The 26,303-nt window shown below is 50.9% G+C and overlaps 1 protein-coding gene across 3 annotated transcripts; it reads left to right on the forward strand.

Moving 5' to 3' along the window:
* Window positions 1-1,117: 1,117 nt before the first annotated feature.
* PYROXD2 (pyridine nucleotide-disulphide oxidoreductase domain 2) lies at window positions 1,118-26,217 on the forward strand. Of its 3 annotated transcripts, none has more exons than XM_081573587.1 (16): window positions 1,123-1,320; window positions 5,302-5,321; window positions 8,056-8,149; window positions 8,231-8,304; window positions 12,963-13,118; window positions 15,241-15,394; window positions 18,161-18,222; window positions 18,305-18,402; window positions 19,804-19,945; window positions 20,309-20,443; window positions 21,703-21,775; window positions 22,030-22,186; window positions 22,541-22,695; window positions 23,418-23,524; window positions 25,070-25,190; window positions 25,961-26,217. In XM_081573587.1, the coding sequence occupies exons 1-16, from the start codon at window positions 1,194-1,196 to the stop codon at window positions 26,029-26,031; spliced, it is 1,746 nt and encodes a 581-aa protein (XP_081429713.1). In that variant the 5' UTR covers window positions 1,123-1,193; the 3' UTR covers window positions 26,032-26,217. The 3 variants fall into 3 exon arrangements, with proteins under 3 accessions (XP_081429712.1, XP_081429713.1, XP_081429714.1); XM_081573588.1 differs by lacking the exon at window positions 1,123-1,320 and adding an exon at window positions 4,827-5,179; XM_081573586.1 differs by lacking the exon at window positions 5,302-5,321 and having other exon boundaries at window positions 1,118-1,334.
* The last annotated feature ends 86 nt before the right edge of the window (window positions 26,218-26,303 follow it).

Genomic DNA, 26,303 nt, shown 5'->3' on the forward strand with positions numbered 1-26,303 from the left:
CATGTCCAGTTTAACCAGTCCTCTTAGTTTTTCAGTATTATGAATAACACTGAGGAGAAGGTCCTGACTTGTATTTTAGCAGAGACACACACAGTGTAAATTTTCCATGGCATATGGAAGGGTGTCTGAGTTGAGAGTAGAAATGTCCCCAGAAGTCCCTCTTACCCAGAGGCAACATTCCACATTTTCTCCTAATTCTGAAATGCACTTCTAATAGCAGGTTTCTAGAAGGCTGACAGATGTCAGAGGCATACAGAGACTCCCAACCCCTAGGGTGCTTTTATCCTACATGGGGAATGGCCTAACCAGTGGGCAGGGAGCAGAGGGGCCCCTAATGAAGGACAGGCCACAGGAGAGTGAACACTTAGCTGAAACTTTTTACAGATGTGGTCTTTAAATCCTTGAGGATTCTTGGGAAATGAGAAAGGTACCAAAACACGCAAGAGAAATGTGCAGACCTTCAAAAGAAAAAGGCAAACCCCAGAATCACAGAGAACTGAACTAGCCCCCTAAACCTTTCCAGCGTTGCGAAAGCCCGTGAATTGGATTGCCTTAAAGCATTTGGGCAAAGACGCAGGGCTCTCTGGATGTCCCAGGGGCAGATGCCCCCCCGACCCCTGCAGTGTTGCAGAGGCCCTGGTCCTTCAGGCAGCGGGTCCCCGAGCCTGCTGCAGGCATAGAGCAGGTACCCTGTTACAAGCCGGAAGGACGGGAAGTTGGAGCCGAGTCCAACCTGAGCCCCTCTCTTTACTTGGATTCCCACCCCCAGCTCATCCTGAACGTTGAATTCCTTAATGAGAAGCAGGACAGCACGGGAGGGGACGGCCCTTTGGAACATACGTGCACACGCGCCTCAGTGCTCTCCGTCTGGGGCCCACATGAGGGGTTGCACGACTGGTTGGCACAGCGCCTGGCACAGCGGAGCCCTAGAGAACAAGCAGCACAGTGATCGCTCTGGAGGTCTGGAGGCGCAGGACCTCTGCCGGGTTAACAAGTGACCGCCCATGACTCTGCCTCCGGTGGACAGGCCGGGCCGCAGGCAATTTAGTGTCCCCATTTAGTCGCAGCCCAGGGCCAAGTACAGCAGCTGGGCTGCAGCTCCTCCTCTTCCTCCTTCTCCCCGCTCCTCCTCCTGCCTGGAGAGGCACAGAAGGCTGCTTGCAAGCAAATTCCCGGCCTAGTCCTGGGCAGAAATGACCGCATGTGGCCGAGGGCTCAGCAGGGCCATGGGCGCCTCTCCCCGCCCCGCGTGGAGACGAGCTCTCTCGGACGCCAGGGGATGCCTGAAGCCTGAGTACGATGCAGTGGTTATAGGCGCAGGTAAAGTGGGCTGGGCCAGAGTTGAGGGGCCAGAGGGCAGCCTGCTCAGAATCCTGCGGGGGTGGGGGGGCCCTTCCACACCCCTGCCCTCTCACTGCTTTGGCACAAGCTGGCCAGGATTTGGGGTGAGAGCAAGTGCTAGGGTGGATAGTCCACCTGCCTGCGAGCAAGTGCCAGGATTCTGGAGCTGGCTCTGCCATCGACTTGCTGTGTGGCCTGGAGCAGATTTTTGCCCTCTCTGGGCTTGAGTCTTCCCATCTAAAATGACCAGGGAGGACTAAGTGAGTTCAGGGGTTTCCATGTATCTCCTATGAAATTAGCTAGTTGCTGCCACATTCTTGGAAAGCATATGGTAGATAAGGGTTGCAAGGAAGGAGCCCTGGTACAACAAACCTGTGAAATCCTGCCGCCCCAAGTGTCCTAGGGCTTCCCTGGTGGCTCAAATGGTAAAGAATCTGCCAGCAGTGCAGAAGACCCGGGTTTAATCCCTGGGTTAGGAAGATCCCCTGGAGAAGGAAGTGGCAACCCACTCCACTGTTCTTGCCTGGAGAATCCCATGGATAGAGGAACCTGGCAGGCTACAGTCCATGGGGTCACAAAGAGTCAGACACGACTAACTAGTGTGAGTAATTAACACAAGTGACCTGAGTTCTGGTCACCAGCACCTGACCACTTAGACCATCCTGAGGACGCTACAGTCATTGCTTCAAGGGGAGTTAGGAAAAAATAGACACAAGTCCTGGAGGTCCTCCCACTTGTCTGCAGAAATGACAGCCCCCACGGCCTTGCCCGCCTGGGCCATAGAGGACCTGCTGCAGTGACCCTGCTGCGCTTTGCTGAGCCCCAGGGTGCAGGGCACTGATTCCACCTTGAGCCTGTGAAGCTCCAGGCCAGAACCAGGCTCCTTTGCTCGGGGCCTTCCACTCACAGGGAGCCCCAAATTCCACTTCTGATGTTATTTCCAACTGAGTTTATACAGAGAGGGGATGACAGGCCTGGAAAGACCTGCTCATCACATGGCTTTAAAGCTGCATCGCTACTTGGGCCTTTCTTCATTTTCATCCCCACAGGCAGTTCTGTGCTGGTAAATGCTTACCAGTCACCTCTCCAGGGGGAAATGTGTGCATATATATCCATACATAAGTTTATTGTAAATACTGAAGTCAAAAGAAGTGTAGCACAGTTTTGCAGATAAAATATACAATACTCTAAATTCCAGGTAACCAGTCCACTCTTGGCAAGTGCTTATGACTTTTGCCGAACTCAGTAACCAACCTACAGCTGCAATTTGACAAATGAAAACAGTTCCAAAGGAAACATTGTTTGATATTCTTTTCTTTAAAAGAGCAGAAAGAAAGTGAAACAAAGATTTACATCTGAACTTCTCTCCTTCAACAACTGGAATGATCTTGCTCAGTCGGATAATATTTTGCAAACAAAATATTATCCTCAAAATAATTGAGGAGAACAATTCCTCAATTGTTTGCTCTATTTCACAATGTAACTGCTATGGGCACAACTGTCAGTTAAGTTTAATTTGCATTATTAGCATTTTCTCCATCACTTTCTTAAGTCTAACAACCAAAAAAATAATGACCCGGGCCCTCGTGTGTAGTGTTCGTGGATTTCCATGGTGTGAATATTCCCACTGTGGCCTTTTTCTACGTTACCAACGTGATGTCTCTGAATGTGAATTTGGGAGAGAGATGCAGCCAGGCATCATCAGGTAGCATGGCCCCTGTGTGTGTCCATGGATGTAAATAACCGTGAAGGCATAGACAACAGGAAAATACAGTAAAACAATTAGGAGGTGACAAGATTTGAATATTTATTACGTTTGTCTTTAATATCATTATTTCGTTGTAAGTTTACATAATTTTTATCAGGGGCTGTGTTTGACAACTGTCTCACCAACTTCCAGGGCTGGGGGACTCCAGCTCCAATGCCCACTGACTGGGCTCAGTAAACGGAAGTTCCTCCGACCTTTCCTGCCCTTGGAGACAACCCACCCCTGCTGTCTCTTGGCAGAGAGGGTTGATCCTAGGTCCCCAGATACCTGGGTAAATGGCTCACAAGTGTGTGAGTCTCCGCTGTGAATTTTTCTTCAGCGTTGCTTCTCTGATTACCAAGCAATGCAGGCAGCCTGGTTTGAAGGACCTGAGTGAGGAGCACAGCGACATCTTCTGAGTTGCAGATCATCTCTGCTCCCTGAAGTCACACCAGTAACCTGGGCATCACCCTGATTCAGTTACTTGACCAAATTTGCCTAAGGGATGACCCAAGGAGCTTGTTAAAATGCAGTTCAAGGACCCCTACCTGGCGATTAGGCTTCTGAGGGGATCAGCACACCTAACCAGCTCTTGGAGTGGATCTGATGTGGCGCCTGCAGCCCACACATTCAGGAACCCACGTTCAGCACACCCCTCCCCCGCACCCCTCTGTGCCTGCTGTCTGAGGAACCCTGCAGTCAGGCTTGGAGATTAGCTGAGCCTGAAGCTTAAGACTCCTTCCAGGGGAAGGGAGAGGTCACCAGAAGCCGCAGGACAAAGTTCAGCCACAACTAGGGTGGGGGAGTGGTGGAGGGCAGAGGAACTTGGGCTGTTGGATCCCTGCCCTTTGCCATTTGAGATCTGTTTGTGCGTTTGTGGGGGCTTACATGTGATGACCGAACTGGACCCTGTTGTCTGGAAGCCTTTATTAGTTTTCCAGGATTTATGATCAGTACTGATTATGGGTCTGCTAAGGCACAAGTGCTTTAGGTTTATTACTGGTCATCCTCCCTGCGACACTGCAAGCCCAGCAGGCCCTCTGTTTACACGTGAAAAAGACAGCAGATGCCATGGTGAGCCCAGGACACTCTGCCTTTAATCTGCTGTATGTGTTTGAGAGCATGGCTTTTCAGACTTCAGGTTGCAATTCATTCATAATTCCCATCCATCACACTTTTTTAACTTAAAATTATCAAAAGCAAGTAAAAACAGTACTCTATCAACCAGCATTTTTAAATGAAATATAATCAAATAGATCATGACATGCTTATCACATGATTCAATATTAGTTCACGAAACACGTGCTTGGCCTGTGGGTCTGAGACCACCTGCATCTGAATGACCAAGGAGCTTCTGTGAAGTCCATCCTGGTCCCTGCCCCCAACCTGCCCAGTAGATCCCAGGGAGGGCTCGGGGAATCGGTGTTGACACACGTTCTCAAGTGATCCTGAAGCTTCTCAGAGCTGGAGAGGCACTTGCTAGCCATGGACTTAGTGTGGAACATGGGACCCCAAACCAAGTTCAGGGCTTGCACCCCAGGGGCTGCCTGCCTAAAATTTTTGGAAAGAATATACCAGACAAATCTGCCCAGTTGTCTAGTACCCTGAAGCACACTCAGCAGCTCTAGCAAACGTTGGAGCCGTATGTGTTGAGTTCATTTTGAGCTGTTCTGGTTTATCTTGGGAACACGGAACTGACAAAGATTCCCCTTCTGGAACACTGTTGTGCGGCATGTTTGGGCAAAGAAAGTCCTGCTTGGCAGCAACCGTCCACACGACCAGCACTTACCTGGATGACTGGGGACACCAGCATCAGAGTACAATCATGCCTCCCTCTCTTCCTCTAAGTCAACTCTGACACTCCCTCCAACAGTCATCTGCTCATCCTCCCTTGCTGGAAGCCCAGCAAGGCTTTGTGGGGTTGCTTTCATCTCACACCTGCCAGTTCCCCTTGTCCCCACTCCAGCATGAGCCATTGGCCAAGCCAAGGTGACAGGACTTTTTTCAGTTCAGGACAAGAACCAGGGTTTTGTGACTCCCCAAAGACCAGGTGTCTGACAGTATCAAGCTAGATGCTGTTCCAACATCCAGGTACAGGTTCTGCTACCTCACCAGGATCTTCACGGGCATGGGGACAAGGGTGGGTGGCCACACTCCTCAAAGAAGGTATCTGACCACTGTCTCACTTTCCTCCCCTCTCTGTCTCGTTGCAGGACATAACGGGCTGGTGGCTGTGAGTCCCTCCCCCTCTGTCCCACTTCACTGGCCCCTGGGTGTGTGGCTCCCAGCAGGAGTGTAAGGAAGCCGGCAGGATGAGGGTCACTGGGGAGAAGCAAAGGCCGGCTGGTCCCCTCACCCTGGTGCTGACCAGTGACTGTCTCAAGTGGACATCCACAGTCCTTAAAGACGATATAGGATTGCTTGCCTCTCCTTAATGCTCATAGGTTTCCCCCTTGAACTTTCAAAAGCAAGGTGATAAACGGCTGGGAAAGTGTGTAATGGACGTAATACGGGAGGCAGGTTGGAACCTTAGGGAGCAGGTAACTGGGGCTGGGGACCCTTTGACTCCACATGGTGCGCTGTCCTTGTATACAGAGCGAGTGTTCCCCAGCTAGGTCTAGGCCAGGTGCCACCTTGGGGAACATGCAGCTACACATGGTCCAAAGTGCACCCTGGAGACAGTGAGGGAGTCAATCCAGCGGAGGAGGCAGGGCCCTGGCTGACACAGTTGGCTTCTGGGTCCCAGGCTGACCGCAGGTCAGGGTGACCCTGAGGCTGTGCTTCTCAAACCAGAGTCCGTGTACCCCTAGGAGGCCATAGTGTGTGACGGAGGTTCAGGCCTCAAGATTCACACAGAGCAGTCTCCTGAGCAGCATCTGCTCTAGAATATCAGTGCAGGGGATTCAGCAATGTGGGGAGCCAGGAGACCTGTGTTATGTCAATACTTTCCCCAGTATAGCAGATTTTTATTCAAAAATGTTACAGGTGACATTATTTAACTCAAGCGAAAGTGAAAGTGGCCCAGTCGTGTCCAACTCTTTGCGACCCCATGGACTATACAGTCCATGGAATTCTCCAGGCCAGAATACTGGAATGGATAGCCTTTCCCTTCTCCAGGGGATTGTCCCAGCCCTGGGGAGTTGCAGGTGGATTCTTTACCAGCTGAGCCACAAGGGAAGCCTAAGAATACTGGAGTGGGTAGACTATCCCTTCACCAGTTTATCTTCCCGACCCAGGAATCAAACCAAGGTGTCCTCATTGCAGGCAGATTCTTTACCAACTGAGCTATCAGAGAAGCACCCTATTTAACTCAACTGATCAGTCATTTAAAACACTGATTTTTATATTAATATGAATATGCGTTTGTCTCCCAGCTCAGCCACTTTCCACCAGTGAAGGTTAAGGCCAGTCAGCTAATCTCTCTGACCCATGATAAAATGAGAATTAAAATGCCCACCCTCACTGAATTGAGGGGAAGGGAAATAGATGATGTGCCCTGAGGGCCCGGCTCAAGAAGCGTTGCACAAAAGGTGACCGTGGGGCATCCTAGGATGAGAGGATATAGGAAGAACTTACTCTAGGTCGTGCACTTCGCTGGATGATTTGGGGACAGCCTGAGAAAGTAGGGAGTTGGCCCTAGATTAGTTACTGTCGGAGAACAGGGGCATCTCTGTAAACCGTGTCTGCAGGGAGGGGAGACTAGCGTGCAGAGAGCGGTCACCATGCACGCATGGCATCACGCATCTTGGCCAAGAGAGCCAGTGTTTGGGATCTTGAGGTGACCCACAGACCTTGTCTTGTCTTTGCAAAGACACAACTGTGAAGTGGCCCTGCTCTGTCACATGTATCGTGGTCTCAGACCACCTCTGTCTACAGTCATCATTGTGGGAATGTTGCTGTCTAATGGGAGAAAGATGGCTCACCTCTGAGGCCAGGCCAGTTTCCAAATGTGACACCGAGGCTCCTCTTTCTCCTTTCTCGTTAGGATGTGTCAGGAGCGTAGATTTTGGGTACAGACTGGGTTCAGTTTCCACACCTCTACTCATCAGTTCTGTGAACTTGAGCTGTTAGCCTCACTGAGCCTCACTTTCCTCCTCTGTGAAATGGGGAGAATCACGGTGCCTACCTCTAAGGTGGATCATATGAGACAATGCTTGCACAGCATCTGGCAGAGTAGTCACCAAAAGTCTACCTTCTGAGCTACACCATCCGTGTTGTCACCTTGGTTGTGGTGATGGTGGGAGGGCCAGCATTTTAGGTCAGTAGATGCAGGACTAGTTTGGTTCAACAAATATTTATTGATTTTCCACCAAGTGCTAGAGAAAAATTAATACTCTCCCCTGAAACATTTGTTCCCCAAAATGACGCCGTATTATAATCATAGCTTCATTGACAACACATCCCCATGTGCCAGGGACCCCTGTATAAGTTTCTTCTAGCGACCAGCTCAGAGAATTCTCACAGGAGCCCTGTGAAGCAGGAAAAGTGAGTGTTGCTATCATCAGCCCCATTTTTACACAGAAGGAAATTGAGGCCAGATGGATCAGGTACTGAGGTCGCCCCAGCAGGAAAAGAGGGGAGTGGAACCTGGGCGGCGTCCTCAGTGCTCACACGGCACGCGCCCCTCCCCCCAGCCCTGTGCCTCCCTCCCGCCCCGCCCCGCCCCGTGCTGCCTGCTGCAGGCTAGGGAGGAGGGCAAGGCTTGCCGCCACTCTGCCCAGGAGATGGGCACGAGCTCACAGATGCTCCGGACCTTGCAGGAGGGAAGGTCACCTGGGGCTGGGAAATGGAGGGGCATGAGCAGTCATGTCAGGTCTCAGAGGACATCTGAGGAGGTGGGCATTTATGGAAGGGCAGGGGAAGGGCATCTCAGAGGCAGGGACAGCTTGAGCCAGCCCTGTGGTGAGGTCCCTAAGACTGCAGGTCGACCCCAGGAATAAAAGGAAGGCCTGTGTGCCTCGTCCCAGGCGGCATACCTGCAGAGATTTGGGGTGAACACGGCGGTCTTCGAGAGACGCCATGTGATCGGGGGTGCGGCTGTCACAGAGGAGATAATCCCAGGTGAGCCAAAGAGGTGGGTGAAGGGGCGTGGGGGTGACCACTGGTGATCACTGTGACTGTCTTCATCCAATTCATCTTCAGGGTTTAAGTTCTCCCGAGCATCCTACCTCCTCAGCCTGCTACGACCGCAGATTTACTCCGAATTGGAGCTGAAGGTAAAGTGTGTGTGTGTGTGTGTATACATGTGTGTGTCCATCCACCTGCTCATGGCCTGGGGGCTGGGAAAGTGGGCAGCTGCTACTCTTCCCTCCAAGGGTGTGTCTGTCGCCCATGCTCTCCATGATGCCTGCCCACAGATGGGCTTCGTCTGGCCCACCTGGTGTCTTAAAGATCGAGAAATTTCATACCCAAATCAAACGTCTCAAAGCCCATGTTCCTAGATGCTGCACCAGCTGACCCCTTACACAAATGCCATCCTGTCTGTGCTTTGTCCATCACTCCCCGGGGCCCTGTCCAGCCCCCATAGGAACCCTTGGGCACCCAGGCATCTGAGTTTGCCTTAGGTCCTGGGCCCACCTGCTGCCCTCCTTACACTTGAGAGCCAGTCACCATCCTTGGCAACTTGAGCAAGAAGTCAGACTTTCAGCTCTTCGGGCTTCTGAGCTGTTGTAGGGCATCCTGGGCACTCCCAGTCTGCCCCTGTTGACTCCTCTTAGCCTTACCTTAGTCCACAGTCTTGCCCCCCCGCCCTTTCAGTTTCCTTTTACCCCTAGCTGCCTTTTTGACAATCACGGTCATGCATTCCTGGAACCACTTAGCTGCTTGGTGCCTCTGTCACCCACCACTCAGAGAGGGCCCTGAGTGCCATCTGTATATGATGCTGACAGCACTTCAACACCAGCTCGGCGCTGAGTTTGAAATTAATAAGACATTAAGCCATGGTCACCCATGAAAGAAATTATTCTTTGAGTCCCTGAGACAGCGAGCATACCTGTCACCAGCCAGGATCAGGTGAAATCCTGCCAAGGCCTAGGGATGGGTCTCTGTCCCCAGACAAACCAGCCTATCACTGAAGGCAATTTTCAGACACGCTAGTTATGCACAGTTGCAAATGCATGGGTAGGAGTCCCCTTTTTATGAGGGAACTCAGGGAGTTAAGCTCACACACAAGAAAATGACTGAGGAGCCAAGTCTAACTGACTCCTCCCTGTTCTGAGTTCTGATGTGCTGCTGCCAAGGGCGTCTTGATAGCCACCCTGCTCAGCCTCGTGCACTTTGCTGGTGGCCGTGGGCCAGGTCTCAGATGTGAGCTCTCAGGACCAACCTTTGTCCTGGGTAGAGCACAGGGCTGCGATTTCAGCCTCTGGAACCTAACTGTTCAGTTTTGAATCTCTGCTCTGCCGTTAGCAGCTGTGTGACTTAGCCTTATGGTGCTTTGTCTTCCTTATCTGTAAGATGGGGGTGTAATCTTACCAGCCTCAGAAGGCTGTTGGTGTTCGCTCATCATTAGCATAGTGCCTGGGGCAGCTGGCTGGGGCTCCAATACTTCGGCCTCCTGATGTGAAAAGCCGCCTCATTGGAAAAGACCCTAATGCTGGGAAAGAGTGAGGGCAGGAGGAGAAGGGGGCGACAGAGGATGAGATGGTTGGATAGTATCATCGACTCAATGGACATGAGATTGAGCAAACTCCAGGAGATAGTGAAGGACAGGGAAGCCTGGCACGCTGCAGTCCATGGGGTCACGAGGAGTCGGACATGGCAGTCACTCTCTTTATGGGAGAAAGTCCTGGAATCAGACAAATAAATGAATCGTGTTCATTTACTTAGACTTGCAGCAATCCCTGGGTTCTTCTTGGATCCCTTTTTAGGGGGTTATTGATTCATTCATTCAGCAAATGTTTCTGAGCATCTGCCCTGTGCCAGGCCCTGGGAGAGACATGTGGACCGAGCATGATGAGCGAGGGTGGCGAGGCTGAGCTCTTAGTGAGAGAACTTCAAGTGGAGGTAAGCACACCTATAGAAAGGAAAGCAAGCAACATGACAGTGAGGGCCTGGAGGCCCAGCCTGGACTGGTGACCAGGAAAACCTCCCTTGGAGGTGGGGAGGACATTTGAGCTGACATTCAAATGCCAAGAAGTCACCAGCACTGTGGACATCTGAGGGGAGAATATTCCAGTCAGAAGGAGGTGGAAGTGGACAGGCCTAAGGGAAAGGAAGGTCAAGTGGCCAGAGCAGAAGTACCAGGCAGAGGGACAGCAGACAGTATGGGAGATGGGCAGGGCCAGAGGAGACTGGGCCTTGTGGGCTGGGAGGAAGGGCCTGCGTTTTATCTGAGCACAGCAGGGAGACAGTAGAGGTGCTGAATTGGGAAGTGAGGTGATGGGATTTATGACTTTATGAAAGATTGGTCCTCCTGCTGGATAGCGTGGATTGTGGTGGAAGCGGTTGCAGGGCGGCTCAGAAGGTGGCAGCTGGGCTGAGGCAGGGCAGGGGGATGGGGAGATGAGGTCTGGAGGCTGAGCTCTGAGAGTTGGTGATGAATGGGAGGCCAAGGGTGAGAGACTCAGAGGAACTGAGGGTGCCTCCTGCATGGTAGAGAGTTCACTGTATCAAGAGGAAGTAAGCTGGAAATTCCTCCAGTTTGTAATCAAAGAAATTCCTTATCGCAGCATTCCTGTAGATCTCCCAGCCCTACCCCTTCCAACACTCAGACTCACCTCCACAATGCTCAGTCATGGAGATCCTGCAGTCTAGAACGACCGTGGTTGGGGGAGACTTCTGCGGTAATATTGGAAAGGTCTCTTTGGGTTTCTGTGTGTTTTCCTAAAACTTCTGCTCACAGATCTCATTTCTGTCCTCTGGGGTGGTGCCCTGTCTGCAGCAGTGCATTTAGTTAGTCCATAGACTATGTATTGATCACGTGGTGTCTAGATGCTGCAGATACAGTGCTGAGCAAAAGAGACTCAGCCCCTGAGTTCATAGAGCTCACATTCTACCTGGGTAGACAGAGGAAAACTAAGTATGTCACTGACCAGGTGGTGACAAGTGCTTTGGAGAAAAATAAAGCAGAGCCAAAGAGTTGGGGGGAGCTGAGCATGCTACTCAGGTAACATCTGAGCAAAGACCTCAAAGAGGTGGGAGCAGACCAAAGTGTATCTGGGGGAAGAAGTCTCTAGAGGCCAAATCTGTCAAGTTGCATACTTTTAGTACATACAGCTCCTTGTATGTCAATCATGCGTGAATAAAGTGGTTTAGGAAAAAAGTCTCTAGAGGGAACAGGAAGTCTTATTTGTAGGGGTAGCACAGGCCCCTTTTATTTTATCTCCACCTTCTTTGAAGAAGTAAATGTGCTCTTGGAAAGTTCTATGTGCTAGTCAAATATTTGTAAATCAAATATTTTAAATGCATCAAGGGAACTTCCATTTAAAGTGACCATGGAATAATGAGTCTGCAAAGTAAATAAAAGGGTTTTTTTATGTGAATAATTTATCTACCTTGTAAGTATGGATTTTCACATAACTGTGGCTTTATTGCGTCTTTCTCAGTTTTAATTATTTCTGATATGGGAGCATTTACAGACTACTGCTGAGAGCCAGGGCTTTAGAGACACAGGGATGTGGTTTGAAACCTGGATCCACCTCCCTGTGTGACCTTGAACACGTTATTTCACTTCTCTGAGCCTCTGCTATTGCATTTGTACGATGAGGATGATATACTTACAGAGCCATTGTGTTGTAACCATTGTAAGCCCTAGTACAGTCCCTGGCACTGGGTAGTGTGGCACAGTGTGATGTGGCATAGCATGGCGTGGCATGTATGTGTGGCATCGCATGGTGTGGTATGGCCTGCCACAGTGTGCCTGGGCAAGAGGGCTTTTTATACGCTTATATCAAAGATAGGAACCAGGACCACATGCCTTGGGAAACTACATGTATATGTCCTTGCTAAGCCACTTCAGTCATGTCCAACTCTCTGTTACCCCATGGACTGTAGCCCGCCAGGCTCCTTGGTACATGGGATTCTCCAGGCAAGAATACTGGAATATGTTGCCATTCCCTTCTCCAGGGGATCTTCCTGACCCAGGAATTGAACCCACATCTCTTATGTCTCCCGCATTGGCAGGTGGGTTCTTTACCACTAGCGCCACCTGGGATTCCCCTGGGAACTTGCATACAGGTACCTAAATATACATACAGGTCAGTTCAGTTTAGTTCAGTCACTCAGTCGTGTCTGACTCTTCGTCACCCCATGGACCACAGCACTCCAGGCCTCCCTGTCCATCACCAACTCCTGGAGTCTACCCAAACTCTTCTCCATTGAGTTGGTGATACCATCCAACCATCTCATCCTCTGTCATCCCCTTCTCCTCCTGCCTTCAATCTTTCCCAGAATCAGGGTCTTTTTCAAATCAGCTCTTCACATCAGGTGGCCAAAATACTGGAGCTTCAGCTTCAACATCAGTCCTTCCAATGAACACTCAGGACTGATCTCCTTTAGGATGCACTGGTTGGATCTCCTTGCAGTCCAAGGGACGCTCAAGAGTCTTCTCCAATACCATAGTTCAAAAGCATCAATTCTTCAGTGCTCAGCTTTCTTTATAGTCCAACTCTCACATCCATACATGACTACTGGAAAAACCATAGCCTTGACTAGATGGACCTTTGTTGGCAAAGTAATATCTCTGCTTTTTAATATGCTGTCTACATTGGTCATAACTTTCCTTCCAAGGAGTAAGCATCTTTTAATTTCATGGCTGCAGTCACCATTTGCAGTGATTTTGGAGCCCAGAAAAATACAGGTCACCCAAACACAATCAGAGAAGGATTATGGGCAGATACCTTCAAATGTTACCTGTGCTGTCTGTGTTCTGCAGAAACACGGGCTGAGGCTTCATCTTCGAAACCCCTACTCCTTCACCCCCATGCTGGAAGGGGGCACAGGGGACAAGGTGCCCCGGTCCCTTCTGCTGGGCACAGACATGGCGGAAAACCAGAAGCAGATCGCCCAGTTCTCACGGAAGGATGCCCAGGTAGGGAAAGTGACCAGCAATGGATCTTCTCCTCCATCTCAGCCTGGAGGCTGCTCTTTTTTCTTTTAAACATTATTTTCTGAGAGATGAGCTCTTTAAAAAAAAAAATTATTTGACTGCCCCAGGTCTTATAGTTGCAGTATGTGGGATATTTAGTTGCAGCATGTGAAAACTAGATCCCTGACCAGGGATTGAACCTGGGCCCCCTGCATTGGAAATGCAGAAACTTAGCCACTGGACCCCCAGGGAAGTCCTTTGGAGACCGCTGTTGAAAGGAAATAGACCTGGTTGGAATTCTCCCAGAGTAGGTTGTCCAAGGCCACAGGGGTGTGGACAGGCCACCCCATCTGCCCTACGAGGGCTCCAATCTGTGCCAGCCTTTGATCTTGGGCACTGCAAAGAGAAGGGGTGGAAAACAGTGGCTAAGACCAGTGGACACGGGAGACCCTCAAACCCGTGTATGTGCAGCATTAAGCCACTGTTCAAGTTTCAAAAGGGAATCCACTGATACGTCTTTGTATTGTATGTGCTTTCTACCTCTCCTTTCAGACAGAATTCCAAGTGGTTTTCCATATTAAAACACATGAAGGTCAAAAAGAAAAAGGGGGGATCAGAGACAATTAAGGGTAGAACAAACTGGATCAGGAATTTAGGACAAGAAAGTTATAATAAATATTTATCTATTTTGGCATCCTTCCCTGGCAGCCCAAGGCAAGAATGTGCCCATGATGATGAGCAGGTCTGATGGAGAAGGCACAATTTTTCCTTTGGGACTGAACTGCGAGGAGTTTGTTGGGTAGCTTTGTCTAGATGAGTCATTGAATGTAATGGGCCTGATGTGATTGGTTTTACAGACAGAAAAAGATTCTCTGAGTGGCCATTTGTTGTACCAAGCCTAGATACAAGCTGATGCCATAGCGTTAATTCATATCTTGGTGGAGACATTTTTCTAAGAAGAACCTGGGTTAAGCAATCCATGGGGGATGATTTTTGTTCTGTTAATCTGCTATCTGGTAAAACCAAGAAAACCACAGATCCAGCCTCTCTCTTTAACCAGTGGTTTCCTAACCTAGTGGACAATCAGGTCACTTGGGGAGCTTTGCTTTTTTTTTAAGTGCTTAGCACATGATTCTTTTGTACAGTTGTACTCTGTAGATTGCACTCCCTACACTCTCTCCTCCAAGTCCTATCCATCTCAGATGCACTGGAGAGGATTCAGGACAAGACTGGGTCCCTGGGCTAGAGGACAGTGGCCGTGGCCATGGCTGGTGACCACAGGAACAGGAGGCAGAGGCCACATCTCAGTGTGGAAAGTCAGGAGCAGAATTCTAGTTTTGTCTTTGCACGTTGTCACATTGAAGACCTATTGCAGAGAAAGCTGTTTACCTCCATTTTAATCAAGAGTCTCCAGTGCAATTCAACACAGAGCTTTTCTTAAGGTAACAGGTGTTAAAATTCCATGGGTATATCCAAGAGTTCTAGAACCAAAAATTAGAGACTCTGGGCTAAGAAGTAAGATAGGGCCTCAGGTGGCATAAATGTCCATCCCTGCTCCTGTCATCCATCCAGGGAAGGAAGGGTCATAAGCAGGCTGTCATATGCATTCTGTTGTAGGAGATTGTGGGGTGAAGAGAGGCAGGGTTCTGTTCCTGCTGGTGATGAGAGGATGTGGGGGTGGGGTTTGCAGATCAGGAAGGAACAGTCAACATGCTGGGGTACAGAACAAGAGATCTTACTTCTACCAGTAAGATATAGAAAGACAGGACAGAGAGAAGAAACTTTTAAGTGGTCTTTGGTTTATCACAGAGACCATGTCCTAGGGTACTTGAGTTTCCATGGCTGACAACTGGCCAGCCTTAGACCCTTGTCCCTGCCACCCTCTCCTACTATTACTATGCAGGCTCTCTCTCACCTCCCCTAGTGCTGACACCAGTGCACACACCTAGAACTGGGAGTAACTCTGCACAGCCAAGCGGAGTCATGCTTGGCAGGGCATGGGGCCTGAGGAACCATCAAGGCTTGGCTGGGGGACAGCAGGCCAGGTGGTCTGGAGGGCAGATCATGGGGACAGGGTCCTGTGGGATTCTAGGCAATGGGACCTTGACTCAGAGCTCTGTTGCAGGCCTTTCCCAAATATGAGGCATTCATGGATCGCTTGGCATTAGCCATTGACCCTCTGCTGGACTCAGCCCCGGTGGACCTGGAGGCCTTGCAGCAGGGTTCCCTGCTACAAAGGCTCAAGTCACTGTCCACCCTCAAGCCCCTGTGGCAGGCAGGTAAGTCCAAGGGCAGGTATCAGGGCATGATGAGCGCCTTCATGTGGCTGAGCCCAATTTCTCCGTGATTGGACATAAGCCTGAACCTCCGAGGCAGCCTGCCAACTGCTGTCAATTAATAGGGGCCGCCTGGGAGCACTGTCGGAGAAGGCAGTGGCAACCCACTCCAGTACTCTTGCCTGGAAAATCCCATGGACAGAGGAGCCTGGTGGGCTGCAGTCCATGGGGTTGCAAAGAGTCGGACACGACTGAGCGACTTCACTTTCACTTTTCACTTTCATGCATTAGAGAAGGAAATGGCAACCCACTCCAGTGTTCTTGCCTGGAGAATCCCAGGAACGGGGGGGCCTGGTAGGCTGCCATCTATGGGGTCGCAGAGTCAGACACGACTGAAGCGACTTAGCAGCAGTAGCAGGAGCACTGTAAGTGAGACAGTCTTATCTTAGGCTGGCATGCTCTAAAAATGGAGCCTGAACCAAAGGCTTATGTGCAAGCAGTTCATTGTGAAGGGGGATCCTAGGAAAAGGAGGAGGAATGGGAAGGAGGGAGAGTCGGTACCAGGGTGCGTTACTGAACTGGCCACCACTGTGAGCGATAATGTCCTGCCTGGACCCTCTGAGGAGCCTTAGGGAATGCAAGTGACAACGTGCCCAAGAGAAGAAAGGGGAAACATTTACGAACTGGGTTCTGTTCGCTGACGTTCAGAGGTTGCCCCCAGGGGTATTAACTCCCACATGAGGCACTAACTTCTAGGTTGTGCATCCATGGGTGCCAAGTGAGTCCCATGGGTATCCTGTCATGGTGTCAAGAGAGGCCCCAGGGAAGAAATGAAGAAGAAGCGCATCTTACAGGCCTCAGGTGAGATGCAGTCAGGTTACACTGCATGCAGCTGGCCGGAGCCTGCATGGAGCTCGTCACCACAGCCGTGGCTGGGGGAGGCTGAGAGAGATGGGGCCAAGAGAGTTTGAAGAGATGCCCCCATACAAGAAGGATGCTAGATGATTGGACTCAGCAAGAAAAATATCTGTGGTGAATTAGTGATGTCTGCCACGGGTATGAGAAGGGAAGTTTCACCAAGCCTGCTATTATTTTCTACCACTCCTCTAGGGTACAAAGTGTACCCAACTGTGGTGTTGGAGAAGACTCTAGAGAGTCCCTTGGACAACAAGGAGATCAAAGCAGTCAATCCTAAAGGAAATTAACCCTGAATATTCATTGGAAGGACTGATGCTGAAGCTAAAGCTCCAATACTTTGGCCACCTGATGTGAAGAGCCAACTCACTGGAAAAGACCCTGATGCTGGGGAAGATTGAAGGCAGGAGGAGAAGGGGACGACAGAGGATGAGATGGTTGGATAACACCACTGACTCAATGGACATGAGTTTGAGTAAGCTCCAGGAGTTCGTGATGGACAAGGAAGCCTGGCGTACTGCAGTCCATGGGGTCTCAAAGAGTCGGATATGACTAAGCAACTGAACAACAAACAACAAGGATACAAAGACCAGTTAAGCATCTATATTCTACAAAAATACTGAACCAGTTAACTGTGGTCACAAAGTTGCCACATAACAAACTACAACATTCCAGTGGCATGTAAAAATAAACATTTATTTCTCATGTGTCTGCAAGGATCAGCCGGTCCTAGCTGGGCTGAGCTGGTCTGATCTGGTCTCATGCATGCATCTGTGGCTGGGGCAGCCCTCCTCCAGGTGCCTCTCATCCTCTTCTTGGAAAATGCAGGCTCGTCCAGACATGACCTTCTTATATTAATGACAAAAGTGCAGAGGGCAAGCCTCGATGTGCAGGCCAGTTTCAAGCCCCTGATTGCATCATGTCGGCAAACACTCCAATGGCCAAACAAATCATGTGAGCCCAGAATCAAGAAGTAAGGCGGGTCCGCTCAGCTAGGGTGGGAGGCAGTGCAGTTACAGGGCAAAGTGTGTGGACACGGGGAGGGTGAAGGAGCCGAGCTGGTAGAATCTATCACAAATGTCAAGAGCAGACATTGCCTCCCACATCGCCAGTCCAAGGAACTTCATGCAATAAACATGCATTAAGCATTCACTAGTAAACGGAGAAGGCAATGGCACCCCACTCCAGTACTCTTGCCTGGAAAATCCCATGGACGGAGGAGCCTGGCAGGCTACAGTCCATGGAGTCGCTAAGAGTCGGACACGACTGAGCGACTTCACTTTCACTTTTCCCTTTCATGCACTGGAGAAGGAAATGGCAACCCACTCCAGTGTTCTTGCCTGGAGAATCCCAGGGATGGGGGAGCCTGGTGGGCTGCCGTCTATGGGGTCGCACAGAGTCGGACCCGACTGAAGCGACTTAGCAGCAGCAGTAAACATTTATTGAGCAACTGCTATGTGCCGGACGGCAAGCTTGGCACTTTGGCAAAATGCCTAGAGTTCATGACTTCTACCTTCAAGGTTCTAGTGCCCAGTTACTCTCTGAGCTAATTTGAATCAGTGTCAGAGAAATGGGTTAGCCAAGCCACTGCCTCCCAGGGTACAGCCTTAGAGAATTCAAAGAGAGTAAGATACAAATTAAAATGGCCCCAAAATAATTCTAACAGTTAAAATGTATTAAGTGCCTATAGACTTAGAAATGCTTTACCCACCTCATTTAATCCTCACAATAGCTTTTAAGGGTAGAAAATATGACTCCCATTTTATAGATAAAGAAACAGGTGCAGAGACATTAGGATCAAAGTGTTCCCTTCTTGCCTGTCTCGGTTTACATTTTATGAATCTCTTCTTTCAGGTTGCATCCTGGGAGCCCAGCTGCCCTGGTATTACCAGGTCCTCACAGCTCCAGCCGCCAAGGTGAGCGGTGCCCCAGCCTCAGGCTGGACCTCGCCATGAGGGGGCCTGGTAAGCCCTTCTCCATGCTGCTCTGCTTTCCCAGGTGCTGGATCAGTGGTTTGAGTCTGAGCCTCTAAAAGCCACTCTAGCAACGGATGCAGTGATTGGAGCCATGACAAATCCCTACATTCCAGGAAGTGGGTGAGTGTGGAAGGTGAGGTGGGGCAGCGGGAGGGGAGCAGATACCCCTGCAAGAGCGAAAACTATCACTCATTGAACTCACCCGATGAACCAGGCAGGCGCCGACTACTTCACACAGGATTCATTTAACCCTCAAGGCAAGATTGGAGAGCTGTGGTTCAGAGAAGGGAGATATCCTTCCAAAAGTCACCCAGCTAGTAAGGGCAGAGCTGATTTCCAGCCTGACTTGTCCAACCCCCACAAGCCTGCCAAGTCTTCCTTCCTAGCCACTGCTCCCCACTGCTGCAGTAGAAGAGCCTCAGTCCTGCCTCCTGCTGTGATGTCTCAACATGAGTATCTTCTTCTCTATCTATCTATGCATCATCTGTCCATCTATCTATCTATCTATCCTCTCTTCCCTTCCCACGAAGCCCCTATGCCTGCCCTTCTCCCGCAGGCCCTTTCCCTGGGTTCCAGGAGGCACACACACACACACACACACAGACACCTTCACACGGATGGGAAGCTGCCTTTCCCTTTGTGAGTGGGAGGTGTGCCGACAGCCTCATCCAAGAGGAGGCAGTCAGACACAGCGGAGTGTGCAGTTGTGGTAGGAGTTAATGAGCCCTGTAGGAGCAGGAATGGAGGGTGTGTGTGTGTGTGTCTGTGTGTGTGTGTAAGGATAGAGGATGCTGCCAAGTCTTGGGCCATTTCCAGGGCACCAGAAGACGCAGCTAGAAGCTGTCAATGTGGCTTATCTCTCGAGGGATAAGAGCACCCCTGGGAAGTGGTTTTCCAACACACACTAAGCCAGCCCCAAATTTCCCAGGGCCATGAAAAAGAGGGGTGTGCGTTGGCAAGTGCTTGCAACACCTTGACCAAGATCACCCAGCCAATTAGGATTTTCCAGCTGGGGCCTCCAGGTCCTTTTCTCTGGGGATGTCCAGGAGGCTTCGCCACTGCCCAGTTTATGAAATGGGCCTTTAAGACTTTTTTTTCCCATTAATTCTTTCAATAAATATGGATGGAGCAGTTGCCTGCACTAAGTGCTGAGGACACCGTAGTGAATGGAGCTGAAATCCCTGTGGGAGAGGCAGATACAGAATGAGGAGTGGAGTGGAGAACTGTTTACTGTGGGCACTGTGATGGGAAAACGAGGCAGGGGGAAATGTGGTCCCGGCTCAGAGAAGCCCCCATGAGGAAGAGCTGTTTCGTCTGAAACCCTAGGGATAGGAGGAATTAGCCAAACAAAAGAAGAGGGAGGAAGGGGGTTCTAGATTCCAGAACAGCATGTGCAGATGTAGAACTGCAAGTGGATTATGTGGTCCATTCAAGGAACTGAGAGAGAAAGAATATTTGCACCTAGAATTCTGGGGAGATTAAACCCCATCTCCAGCCACTGACCTGATTATCTGTCCTCAGGTATGTGCTGCTCCATCACGTGATGGGGAGTCTGGAGGGGATTCGGGGGGCCTGGGGCTATGTCCAGGGTGGCATGGGTGCCCTCTCTGACGCCATCGCAAGCTCAGCCACTGCACATGGAGTCAGCATCTTCACCGAAAAGGTGAACAGCCCCTCAACGCCCACCCCGATTTTTGGCAAGTATCTTAGAATAGAACAAAGTCTCAGATTTGGAGGGTCCTTAGCTTACTGATGGACAAGGCTGGGTTTGGGCTCTGAAGACTGTTGCTGGCTGAGCAGCTGTGACCCAGGCCTGTCCCCTTTTGAATTTGCACTACCATCAGACATTTGGGGTGAGCCTTTGTATTGGGGAGTGGGCTGACACCTCACCAGGATCTGTGGGAAATTGGCAGGGGATGAGAAGGCTGTGAGTGCCTAGGAGCAGCACAAACAGCAGAAATCCCCCAAGAACCAACCCTTGTTTCCCTTCCCGGGGGGTCCCGGGGGCTCCTGCCGGTGGTCCTAGACCGTGGCTAAGGTGCAGGTGAGCAGTGGAGGACGCGTTCAAGGAGTCGTGCTGCAAGATGGCTCGGAGGTAAGGAGCAAAGTGGTTCTGTCCAACGCGTCGCCACAGATCACCTTCCTGAAGTTGACGCCACAGGTGAGGCTGGGGAGGAGATGAGGTGTCTCCCAGCACGGGGCTGGGGGGTGGAACCTGGGGGCTTCACGGGGCTGCATCAGGGTGGGAGATGTGAATGCCAAGTCTCCCCACACTTGGGGAAGCCCGTCCTTCTCCACTTACCTAACAGGCAGGTAGCAACAAGCCTCACAGGTGAGGGAAAGGTCCAGGAAGGTGAGGTGACCGAGCCCAGGCAGTGTGCGATTGGCAGAGCCACAGCTAGAACCCAAGTCTGACTTTCAACCCAGAGTTGTTTCTACAGCTTTCCTGCTGTCCTGATTTTTCCCCTCTAACCAGATCTGATTCCACTGTTTGTGTCAATAACCCATCATCACATGAAGGTTGCCTAACAACCACACAACTGCTGAGCATATCACAAGAGTTACAGATTAGTACACGGAGCAGGAGGAATCAGTTGATATTGACTGAGTTCAGCTGATCTGGGCTCACCCACACATCTTCCAGCAGCTGAAGGGAACTTGTGGGCCCTGCTGACAGCTGTGGCCAGTCCAGGGGTCTCAGTCAGAATGTCCAGGATGACTCAGCTCTGCTCCATGTGTTTCTTATCCCCCAGCGCAATAGTCCAGACATGTCCTCAGGGTCTGGCACAAGGCAAAATGGAGCAAACTCAATCACGCAAGTGCTTCTGTTTGCCTCCTATTTACTAACATTAGCCTTCTCTCACGGCCAAGCTCAGAGTCACAGTGTGAGGGCAATAGAAAGAGGTGTCCGTATAGGGAGGGGTGGGGACTTGGAACAGTTTTTGCAATCGACCACATGTGCCCTGTCCCCCAAAGATGTGCTAATATGTGTATGAGCATGGAGCTCCCAATGACGTGGGGTTTATTCTTGGGGACAAGGCATCATTTTTCTAAGTTATTCCACTAATAAAATTCAGCAAACACCAGTTTCAAAAGCATCTTAAGACAAGTTTGAGATCATCACGACTTCCAAGAGCTTAGAGGCCAGAGGAGAAAGAGGCTGCAGCTCTCGGGCCACATCCATAACAGGAGCTGGTCTGGGCCACTTACTGCCAGGACGCTGGCAAAGTACACAGGAAGAAGTGGTTAACCCTGAGTGGGAGGAGTCCAGGAGGGCTTCACAGAGGAGGTATTTTGGGCTAACTCTGAGGGAGGGAGAGGATCTCCTGCAGTAGAGGTTGAGGGACTGGTCTGAGTAAAGGAGGAAGGCAACCCCCTTGGGGCCTCAGTCACCTCTAGGGTGAAACCTTCTCTTTTCAGGAGTGGCTTCCTGAGGAGTTCGTTGCAAGAATCGCCCAACTGGACACCCAGTCACCTGTTACCAAGATCAATGGTAAGAGGCACAACGGACTGCAGAACTGTCTCTTCTGAGATTTTCTGAGTGAGAAATCTCCATGTCTGGGAAAGACCAACCTGTCTCTATTCCCTGCCCCCCAGCCTGCCCCCTATTTGAAGGTGAAACACTTTTTCATGCTTCTTGTTTCCAGCCCACCAGGTGGGGGAGCAGGTGATAGGTAGAGAAGGAGGGCCCTGGAGGGGCTGAAGACCCAGGCCTCTGGGCCCTGACCCTCCCCTTTGGTCTCTCAGTGGCTGTCAACAGGCTGCCTGACTTCCTGGCAGCCCCCAACACTCCCAGGGGCCAGCCATTGCCCCATCACCAGTGCTCCATCCACCTGAACTGTGAGGACACCTTCCTTGTCCACCAGGCCTTTGAAGACGCCCTGGATGGCCTGCCTTCCAAGAGGTGGGGGACCTGGAGACGCTTGAGCCTCTGGTTAGAGCAAAGGGTGTGTGTGGGGGTGGGGGCAGGGCCCACTGCGCATTCACCTCCCTGGGCCAGGTGGGACCCAAGAGCCTGGAGCCTGGAGGTCTGGCTGAGTCAGGGACCTAGGAGTGAGAGAGCTCCCCGTGGGTGGTCTGGACTGTCCTGCTGGTCACCAAGCTCGTGCAGGCAAACACCGCCATAACCTTACGGCCCCAGCATCCCTAGCTCAGGTCTTCACTTTGTCCTGTCATCTCAGGATGGCTCCACGGCCCCTTGCCTCAGGCAGGTGTTGCTCTTCAGGCCCTGCCCTCTCTCCTCCCCTGTCGTACACAGACCTCTGATCGAGCTCTGCATCCCTTCCTCGCTGGACCCCACCCTGGCTCCCCCCGGCTGCCATGTCGTCTCCCTCTTCACTCAGTACACGCCCTACACGCTGGCTGGAGGCAAGGCCTGGGATGAGCAGCAGAGAAACGCTTACGCAGACAGAGGTAAGGAGAGCTAGACCATCAGGTCTCTGTAGTGACAGCTGGCTGAGTGGCCTGAATGGACCCCTCTCCTCCTGATGGCCCCACTCCAGATTAACACCCACAAGACCTGTGCCAAGGAGAGAGGAATACACAGGGAAACCGAAATCAACACAGTGAGTGCCTGCTGGGGTCAGGCTGTGGGCTAAGAAAGCCAAAAAGACATAGTTCTTGTCCTCAGGTTGCTCACAGTCCAATGGGGGAGAATAATAAACCAATCTTACAGTCAACGGACTGTGTGAACCAAAGGAGGAGCCATGAGCCAGAGTGACAGGAAAGCTTTCCAGAGAAAGGGACATTTGAGCTGAGTTTTAAAGGGTGAATAGGAGTTGACCAGGCAGCAAAGGGCATTCCAAGCAAAAGAAATAACTTGAGTGGAGCAATGAGGTGAAGAAATCTTTGCATATTCAAGGGGAGACAGTTTAGGGTTGGAGTATAAAGGTGGGAAAGAGTGGGAGGCTGGGATAATCTGAGACCCACAGGCCTTCATAAAGAATTGTTTATTTGCTGGTGGACTGTGTTGTTTGTTTTGTTGTTGTTGTTTTGCTTATTGAGGTATAATTTGCATATGAAAATATTCATTTTAAATGTAGAGTTTAACGAATTTAGTAAATTTGCCAAATTGTATAATCATAAGCCTCTTCTTTTTCATAACACTGTCTCATTTCCCTGTGTTTGGCACCCAGTGTTTGATTGCATCGAGGCCTACGCACCCGGCTTCAAGGGCTCCGTGGTGGGCAGAGACATCCTCACACCCCCTGACTTGGAGAGAGTCTTTGGGCTTCCTGGGGGGGTGAGTTCATATAGGACGGGAGGCTCTTGTCACACTCTCCCTTCACTCTCTTTGCACCTCCACTCCCTGACATGCCCACTTGGCTTTATCTTGTCCCTCCACACCCAGCCTTAGGCAGGAAGGGAGGACAGGGGCAGAGACCACAGGGGAGAGAGGAAAGAGACATGGTCAGTTTTAGGCAGTGGGGGAAGAGAGAGGAGATGTAGACGGGAGAGGCGGCGCCCACTGGGCAGATCACCAGAACTGTGGGATTTCTGCCCAGACGTCCATGTCAGCATCTCCCATCTGCCTTTCTTCAGAGGGACCTCCCCTCCCCCAGGCAGCTTGATCTCACACTTCTCTTCAATTTATCAACAACTCACTGAGCCTGGAGGCAGGGAGTGGGTAGGACACCAGGGCCAGTACAGCAGCAACTAGCTATTGAGTACTTAGATGTGGCCAGGCCAACGTGAGATGTGTTTCAATATAAAATGCACCCCAGATGGCAAAGACCAAAAAAATGCAGTAAGTCTCATCAATAATTTTATTTTATTTCTTCATCAATAATTTTAATATCAACCACATGTTGAAATGATATTTTGGATCTATGGGGTTAAATTAAACATTATTTAATTGGGTTAAATTAAATATATTATTAACATTAATTTCACCAGTTTCTTTTTAAGTGTTCATGTGGCTAATGGAAAATCTAAAAGTATATGTGTAGCTCCAATTATATTTTTATTGGACAGCATAGGCAGGCTAGAGAGTGAGGGAGGCCAGGCAGTGGAGAGGGAAAGGAAGGGGTTGAGGTGGAAGGCTTAGGGCAGGCAGATTGAGACATCTTGATAAACGTATGTGCAGAGAGGGGGGTGGAGGGGACATAAAGGGTCCACCTGGAGGCCGAGGAGGGGGAGGTGATGCCATCCGTCCATCCGTCAAGGAGGAAACTCCAGGGAAGAGAACAAGCTCAGCTGGGGACACAGTGAAGGGGCAGGCGACGGTGACCCCCACCATGATGTCCAACAGATGTTGGTCTTCTTGTCAGACCTACCCCTCGGGTGTGATCTTCCCCTTCCCCCACACCCCTCCCTCCTCAGCTGGTCTGACCCAGGCCATTGGAGTAGAACCACACTCGGGTCTCAGCACCCTTGTCTGCCACTCACTGTGACCTTGGACCCCAGGGTCCAGGCTCAGATGAGTGTCTTGGCCAAAGAAACATACATCAGCAGTCAAAATAAATCAAATTCCTCTACTTTTCAAACAGAGTGAGGGGGATTTATAGTCCACAACAAAATCTTTAAAATCCCCCTTTTCTCTCCCATTCAGTTTTCTCACCCTCTGAAGATGCTCCCAACCTTTCTTCCTTCTTGAAAAATGCCTCTAGGAAAATTCACCCCCAGCCCTGGGACACATGCCTGTTCCCTTTCTTCCTCTCCTCATTCTGCATTACAAGAGCCCAAAAACACCCTAGAAGGAGAAGAACCTTCCTTGGAGAACAGGGGAGGGGAAGGCGGTGGAGACTGTAACACTCCTATGTTAACGACTATGGCCCTGCCTCTGCAGAACGTATTCCACTGCGCCATGAGCCTGGACCAGCTGTACTTTGCGCGTCCTGTGCCCCTGCACTCCAGCTACCGCAGCCCTCTCCGGGGCCTGTATCTCTGTGGAAGCGGGGCCCATCCTGGTGAGTGAGCCTCGGTCCCACTACCCCAGGTGGGTGGCGAGGGCCGGCCAGACATCGGAAGCTTGCAGACAGAGGGGAAGGTGAACAAGGCGGGAGATGAGAGGGAAGGGAGCAGGGAACTCCCAGGAGAACAAGCCCTCCCTTGCGTTGAGAATTCTCCAGCCAGAACCCTCAGGTTCACTCACCCCCTCTTCGTGAGTCCTGGGGACATGTTGTAGTGAATGCATCTCTCCAGTTCCCGCTGGGGGTTGTGAGGGACCCATGGGTCTAAATTCTGTGTCCATATTTGAGACCAGTAAGGATCGCCACGTCCAGTTTCTCAATTTTAAAATTCTTCCCTGCTCCCATCCCAGGCCTACCTGACCCCGTGGAGGCTCATCTCATACAGGTGCTTCCTCTGAGCTATGTGGGCCGTGGCCTCCCAGACAGGCCTGTACTGCCAGGTCTTCCCCTCAACTCTTAGTCCCACGTTCTAGTTTCGTGTGCTGGGAGTCTTGCCATCTGGCCCATCAGCTCTCAGGCTGGGAAGGGGAAGGGGGACACTTACTTGGACCAGGCACTGGACCTTCCTGCATGGATTCAGGAAGCCTGAAGGGGAGTCCAGGATCTGTCTTGATAATTGTCCCAGCTGGTTCTGTTACCCATACTCCAGTACCACCCTTCAGTCTTCCCTGTTCTGCTTTGTGGCTGGTGCCTTGGCAATCCCATTGGGGGATAGAAGGGTGGGAAGGGGTGAGCACAGCTTTGGCTCATGGGAGGCTCCCTTCCAGGAGGAGGTGTCATGGGAGCCGCTGGACGCAATGCAGCCCATGTGGTCTTCAGGGACCTCAGGAGCATGTGACCTTGAACCATCTTTGACCCAGGAAGATGAATTCACCCTTGAGATGTCAGCTTCCCAGGATATGGCTTGAGGCAGGCAAGTCCTCAAGGCCCGAGCCACTGTTGTAGAAGAATCGTACAAGTAACATGGGGTCCTGGTTAACCTCTCATCCAAGTCTTCATGAATAAATTGGCTTTGCTTTATATAGATAGTTTGCATTTTTTCTGTGTATTGGTGGAATAGATAATATGTAATAACCACATGGGGTAGACTTGTCTGGGATACTCAGTAAT

The sequence above is a fragment of the Giraffa tippelskirchi genome, chromosome 2, assembly GCF_054371585.1.
Source record: "Giraffa tippelskirchi isolate mGirTip1 chromosome 2, T2T-mGirTip1v1.2.pri, whole genome shotgun sequence".
Lineage (NCBI taxonomy): Eukaryota > Metazoa > Chordata > Mammalia > Artiodactyla > Giraffidae > Giraffa > Giraffa tippelskirchi.

Bases quoted from the DNA above. Each gene is read 5' to 3' on its own strand.
- PYROXD2 (XM_081573587.1), top strand. From the start codon at position 1,194: ATGACCGCATGTGGCCGAGGGCTCAGCAGGGCCATGGGCGCCTCTCCC. The intron at 5,322-8,055 runs GTGAGTCCCTCC...GCCTCGTCCCAG, and splicing joins GACATAACGGGCTGGTGGCT to GCGGCATACCTGCAGAGATT. The intron at 13,119-15,240 runs GTAGGGAAAGTG...GCTCTGTTGCAG, and splicing joins TCTCACGGAAGGATGCCCAG to GCCTTTCCCAAATATGAGGC.